Below are 6,810 nucleotides of genomic sequence, written 5' to 3' on the forward strand. Positions count from 1 at the left end.
TAAATAAATAAATGATTGGAGAGACACAACAAATGGGACTACATTAAAATAACAACTTTTTTTCACAGTTAAAGATATAGCTACTAAACTAGAAAGAGCCAATCAATTGATAAAATCTATTTACTAACAATACATAAGACAAAAAACTATTATCAACATATATAGTGAGTTCAAAAAACTAATCTCTTCAAAATCTAATAAATCAATCACCAATTGAGCAAGAGAGCTAAAGAGAGACTTCTCAGAAGAAGAGATAGAAAAAAAGGCAAAGAAACACATCAAGGAATGTTCATCATCACTGGCTGTGAAGAAAATGCCAATCAAAACAACCCGGTTAGATACCCAGTTAGCCTGGCCAATATTCTGAATTTAGAAAACAACAAATACTGGTGAGAATGTGGAGAAAAAGGAATCCTACTGCACTGCTGGTGGGAATGTAAACTAATATATCCACTCAGGAAAGCAATCTAGCATTTCCTCCAAAAACCAAACATTTACCATGACCCAGCAATAGCACTCTCAGGTATTTACCCTGAGCAATGTGAACCAGGATACTTGCAGTTCATTGCTGAACTATTCACAGTAGCCAAGATATGGAAACAACCCAGATGCCCCACAATAAATGAATGCATCAAAAAATGTGGTACCTATATACAATGGAATTTTACACAGCCATTAGAAAGGATAAAATAATGGCATTCACAGATCAATGGATGGAACTAGAACAAACCATGTGGAGCAAGGTAAGCCAAGATCAGAGAAACAAACAGCATATGTTCTCCCTGATATGGGGATGTTAGATTTAACATGCAATGCGATATGACAAGGTATACAGGATTCTAGATACCCATACACAGTGAGACCTAAAGACTAGCGAAAGTAGTCTTGGGGGAAAAGCACCAAATTGTAATACCCTAGCTCCTCTTTATATGTATATACAATAATATACATTCTGAAAAACTCCAAAGATAAGGAAACAAATGATCTTTTAAAAAATTTATATGATCATTTTTAGTTGACTCTGTATTCTTTACCTCACATATGGTATATACACATGCACATCTGTGGGAAGGTGGGGGGAGGGCACAGAATCAGTGGAAAGTGAGTAAAAATGTGCAGCAGAGGGGCCATCAGATGCACTAGACATTGTTGAAAGAACCAAACAGTTCATGGGTGGAGAAGGGAGTGAGGGAATGAGAGAATGATGGAACAGATGATACTAAGAAAAAAGGAAAGCGATGGACTTATCACCTGATGTATGTATGTATGCACATCACCTCTAAAACAAGACTAAAAAAAGAACATTATCAACCTCAGTGACTCCCTGATTGGACTAGAAGTGTCAGCAAATATGATGATAACAATAGAGCTACTTCTGCATGGAGTGATAACAGGGAGACACTGGACCTAGGCAGAGAGCTGTGTTTTTGGTGCCACTTCCTGGAGGACATTTGAAAGCCTAGGGGAAACTCTGGTGGCCACAATTGTGTGAGAGAAGCCAGGAAAGGTCTATGTAAAACGGTGCACCTATCCACCTAAAGCAGGCTCTCTTTCCCCCCAACCAAACTGGACAGAGTTAGGTTGGGCTGGGGCGGCAGGAACAGCTCTCATCATGACTCCACCCATTCTGCCCAGATCACAAGATTCTGGCTAAGCTCCCTATTATTTCATGTTTCTTTCTGACCAATGGGATACAAGAATTGGGGCCACACCCACATTCCATGCTGCCTAGTCAATCAGAATTACCTCTGTTGTCTTATACCACTACTAGCAGTTGAGGAAGGTAGAAGTGGCTGGGTGGTTGGTGAGAGAATGGAGGTGATTTGGAGATACAGTAGGAAATAGACATAGTTGTTAGTGACTGTGAGAATAGAAGTGATTTCAGAGAGCCTGAGAATGTGGCCTCCCCCATCTTCCTTTTCCCAACACTAGGATGTCTGAACAAACAAGAGGAAAAAGAAATAGCTTCAGGAAAAAAAAAAAAAAACTACTGCAAAAATACCAGAAGAATTGCCCTGATGGACCTGCAAAATTCAAGAAAAAGAAGAAAACTAAAAAGTGAGGTAACCCCAAGACAAACACCACTGGGGATTGTAATTCAACTGAGGGTACAGCCAAGGATCACACTCACCCTGAGCCTGCCCGCCTCTGGACAGTTAGAGCCACCAGCCTCAAGAGTGTCCCAGGTCCCAATAACACTGAGGATCTGGAGAGGTGTTACCAACACCTGGTCCTTGCCCTCTAAGCCAGCAAAATAAGAAATAAACATCTCTGCAGTAAGGTCGAACAACTGAAGCAGGAAAAGAAACACCTGCAGGATCAAAAAGAGAACGAGAATGAGAAGATAGCCCATGTTCAAGAAGCACTGAAAACAGAGATATTGGTTTCAACAGAATGTGATTTACAATCTGCCCTGACCCACACACAACAGGTAACCAATGAAAGAGAACTGGAACATGAAAGTCTTACCAGCCGCCCGCAGGCTTCACAGCAACACGTTGCAGAGCTAGTGATGAAACTGTCCGCAATCACCACCATGCAGAATGAGACTGAAAAGAAGAACCTACAGCTCATGAAAGACCTAAATAATGTGAAGCTTCAGCTCCAGGAAAAGACCAAAAGCTATGATGACCTGCAGGAAGTGAACATTCAGTTACAGGAGAAGCTGGAAGTGCTCCAGACACAGAAGGTCAACATGAAGAACAGAATTCGCAAGTTTCAGCAAGCACTTGTGGAGCGGGCAGCGCTGAAAAGACAACTAAACAATCTGAAAAGGCTGGTGATCACATTAAACTTGGAGAGAGACAACTTTGTGGAGGATCTGAGGAAGGAGAAGTCCACCTGGAAGGAGAACGAACTGAGAGAGGAGAAAAAGCAAGGGGTGGGGCAGGTGTTAGGTTTAGAGACCGGACTAATGGAACTGGGAAAGAAGCTAGCAGAGCTGAGGCCCCCCTGCAGGACCATCTCAGGCTGAGCAGCAGCTGCAGGCCCAGGTCTTCCAGATGCAGAATAATTTAAAGAACTTGGAGCAACAACTTCACAGGAAAACCAGAGCCTGGAGCAGAAGAAGCAGCTGTGGAGACTCAAAAAGAAGGCTGAAGATGGGGATCAGCATGCCAAGAATTGGCACCAGATCCTTGAGAGCCTTAAGTGTGCACATGTGCATAACACAGAGCTAAAAGATCAGCTGGCCCAGATGCAGGATGCTTTCCACAGGGTGAGTGGTGAGAAGGAGGAGCTCACCAGCATCCTGAACTCAAAGCATCAGGTGAAGAAACATATGCATGAGAAGCTAGAGCAGCAAGAGGAGAAGTTACGAGAATGGAAAGTGATGGCTGAGATAAAAAGCCAAGTGGTTCAGAATCTTCAGGAGCTACATGACCAGTGCCTGGCCCACTTGCAGGAGCTCACAGCCACCTGTGAGCAGCACATAGCTTCCAATCAGCAGCTGGCCTCAGAGGAGGAGACCCTGCAGCAGCACTTGCTAAAGAAGACCCAGATGCTGGAGCAGCTGAAGCAAGGGCAAACACAGACCAAGTTCAAGGACCAGATGGTGCCTCAAAAGTTACAGAATATTCTGAAGTGCTTGGAAGCAACCAGATTACAGAAGGAGCAACTGCAGGCCCAGCTGAGCTTCCTGCCTGTCCCTAAGGAAGGTGAAGGAGTGAGCAATGAAGAAGAAAAGGGTGAGGAGTCAACTCTACCTGACATGACTTTCCAAGAGGATGTAGACAACCCACAAACCCGGAGGGATTTTTACCTTAAAGCACCATCAGTTGCTGAATCAAAAAAGGTAAAATTCAGCGAGCAGCTGCAGGATCAGCAGGCTTGCTGCAGGTTCCTGGCCAACCTGACAGCCCTGTGCCAGACAAAGCTGGAGAAACAGCCTTTCTTCCCCAAGAGCTGGAAACATGGCGTGTCTGGGGACAAGAAGCAGGACAGGCAGGTGCCCAAGAAGCAGTTGAAAATCTGCTTCATCCACAACCTGCCTGGATGCAGCCAGCTGTCAGAACACCTCAGCGCCATTGAAGAGTCCATAGTTTTCTGTAAAGAACAGTTGGAAGTCCTGAAGGAGCTGTTTCAGGAGAAAGATGAGTGTGTCAACCAGATGTCCCAGGAGAAGATGGAAAAGAAGGCAAAGCTGCAGAAGCTGCTGTTGCTTCTTGCAAATGAAGTCACAGAGTGTCAGGGAAAGATGCCAGAAGACACAGAAACCCCTGCTGCTGCCACTATTTCAGGCCCCATGGAGATTGAATTTAGGGGGGAGCAGAAAGGTTTAGAAGTGCAACTGAAGGACAATGTAGAACCTGCCCAAGAAGGGGTCAGGGTGCCTTGCCTCCTAGAGGACTCCACCAAAGAACATGTGCTGTGGATGCCCGATGTCCAGCACCACCAAGAACTTGCATGCTTGGCCAATGAACGCTCTGTCTCTTTCTTCTCCAGACTGATGCAAATGATAAGTTTGAGATAATGACTCTCTAAAGATTTGACAGTCACCACCTGGAGAAATAGGAAGCTGGATGGCATTCTTTCAGGCACTGATATAACGGGTGATGAGAAGGGTTAACTGCAGGCCAGATAGAGCAGAGGCGGCTGCAAGGTGGCACAAATTCTAGAGACATCTAATAGTCCACTTGTTGCCAGAGAAGGAACCCATGTGACAGTTATTACAAAGAATAAATTCTTTACAAATAAAGAGGGTGATTATGTAATTTTCTATTTGCATATTTTATTAGTGATATTATTTTATAAGTGAGTTTCATACTATTATTCTCTGTTTTTTCTGACATTTTCATGCTCACTTGTGGAGTTCTCATAATTTGGATTTAAGGAAAAATGTATTTGCTCAGATGATCTTCAAACTTAACTTTTCCACAAACTGAAAATCCATTGGCATGTTCTAAGTTGTTAAGATCACAGGATCCAGGGCCAGAAAACATGACTGAATCCTAGTGACACCATTGCTGCCTGGGTGACTTGAATAAAAGAATCTCTCTTCCTGATTTCCTTGTCTTTAAGAAGAAGTTTCAAGCCAGGCACTGGTGACTCATGCATGTAATCTGAGCAACTCAGGAAGCTGAGATCGGAGGATCATGGTTCAAAGCTAGCCTGGGCAAGGAAGTCCTTGAGACTCTTACCTCAAATAAACCACTAGAAAAACAAAAGTGGTGCTGTGACTCTAGTGGTAGAGTGCTAGTCTTGTGAGGAAGAAATCAAGGACAGTGCCCAGGCCTAGAGTTCAAGCTCCAAAACCGAAAAAAAGAAAAAGAAAAAGAAAAAGAAAGACATAAATGAAGTTTCATGGAAGTGCTTTGACATTTAAGAGTTAATGCAGAACAAGAAGAGAAAATATTGCCATTTATGTAGGAAAAAGCTGAATCTGCATTTAACTACTAAAAGTTATACTGTAAAGCCACTTACCAGGAAGGCTGCAGTGCCTAAGGATATTTTAGTCAATGACCAGTATTCTCAGGTTTTACAAAGCTACAGAATTTGTGTCCACCTACTGATACTGTAACATCATAGTCATCTACTGCTGTAATGTAATGCATCATTCATATGCTAGTATAAAAGGCCTATTAAGCTGAATAAAAGTAGAGTATTAACACATCATAATAAATGGCTTAAATATTTTAGATATATTGTACAATGTTTCTGATTACATAGAGACATGTCCTACTCCTTTTAATTTATCATAAAACACAGCAATGCTCTGACTTTTTAGGCAACTTTCAAATCTTCAATTTTTTTCCCTAAAATATCCTGAATAAGGACTTAATGATATATACAAAAAAATAAATTTTCTTTATCTACCACTATTTATTTGCCAAGCACCCAAGCTTTACCAAAGTGGTTGCAAGAATCCACGACTATCGTCTGGCCTGGAGATTCACATCCTCAATCCCAACCATTTAGGAGAAGAGAATAAAAGGATAATCATTCAGGACAAAGTTATCCACACCCCATCTCAACAAGTCCTTTGTGATAGCTTATACCTGTAACTCCAGCTATGAAATAAAAGGCAAAAGGGGTTGGACACTGGAAGAGAAAGAGAACTACTTTCACAATTCTTAGGGGTTCTGTATTTTCCTTAGTTTTTCTCATGTTCACCCCAATTCTGACTATTTCTTCAGTTTCAAGAATATTTCCTTGTTTATAGATGATACCAAACCTACCAAGAAATATATAATATTTCAATAATTCATAAATATTAAGATTTTCTTAAAAGCTCTACAGTGAAACAGCTCTTAAATATTATTACATTTATGTGAAGTAGGTGTTATTGCCAGACCTAATATAGAAACTGCTTGTTGATGAAAAATGGTCTATTTATAATGTTAAGAAAAATGAGCTTAAATATGCCATTTAACTACAGTTTAAGTTGAAGTACTGAGATAAAATTACATGTTTTGAGTAACCCATGAGATATGTTTCAGTAATTTACCAAAAATAACATAAATATTCATTCTAAGTTTACACTGTGATGATATGGTTGTGATGAAGAACCAACATAGCATCATTCTGTTTGTCACCAGAGATAACCTATGTTTGTCTCATCAGGAAGTTTCAGGACAAAAATAGTGTTTACATAGTTTATATGAATATGATCATGGAAGAGTGGAAATAATGCATTTTCTTTGAAAATAATAGTGAAAGAAGGCTTTCTCGTTAAATTTTTCTAACCTTATTTAAATGGATTAATTCTAATATAGAATATTTTAAAACAATAATTTATTATTTTGTAACTTACAAGTGTTTTCTGAAGAAGTTTTTTGTTTGTTTTCATTTACTAGGCCTGCCAGTCTTTTT

The 6,810-nt window shown here is 40.9% G+C and overlaps 1 protein-coding gene across 1 annotated transcript; it reads left to right on the forward strand.

Annotated features, from left to right (window-relative positions):
* Window positions 1-285: 285 nt before the first annotated feature.
* On the forward strand, window positions 286-4,471 carry LOC105989607 (golgin subfamily A member 2-like). Its single transcript, XM_013021736.1, has 3 exons — window positions 286-389; window positions 2,278-2,890; window positions 3,044-4,471. The coding sequence occupies exons 1-3, from the start codon at window positions 286-288 to the stop codon at window positions 4,469-4,471; spliced, it is 2,145 nt and encodes a 714-aa protein (XP_012877190.1).
* The last annotated feature ends 2,339 nt before the right edge of the window (window positions 4,472-6,810 follow it).

This window comes from Dipodomys ordii, unplaced genomic scaffold (genome assembly GCF_000151885.1).
Source record: "Dipodomys ordii isolate 6190 unplaced genomic scaffold, Dord_2.0 Scaffold57, whole genome shotgun sequence".
Lineage (NCBI taxonomy): Eukaryota > Metazoa > Chordata > Mammalia > Rodentia > Heteromyidae > Dipodomys > Dipodomys ordii.

What these genes read in the sequence shown, in the direction of transcription:
- LOC105989607 (XM_013021736.1), top strand. Translation starts at nt 286, where the DNA reads ATGTTCATCATCACTGGCTGTGAAGAAAATGCCAATCAAAACAACCCG. An exon ending in TTAGAAAACAACAAATACTG is followed by an intron (nt 390 to 2,277) that starts GTGAGAATGTGG and finishes ACATCTCTGCAG; the next exon opens with TAAGGTCGAACAACTGAAGC. An exon ending in AAAAGCAAGGGGTGGGGCAG is followed by an intron (nt 2,891 to 3,043) that starts GTGTTAGGTTTA and finishes ACAACTTCACAG; the next exon opens with GAAAACCAGAGCCTGGAGCA.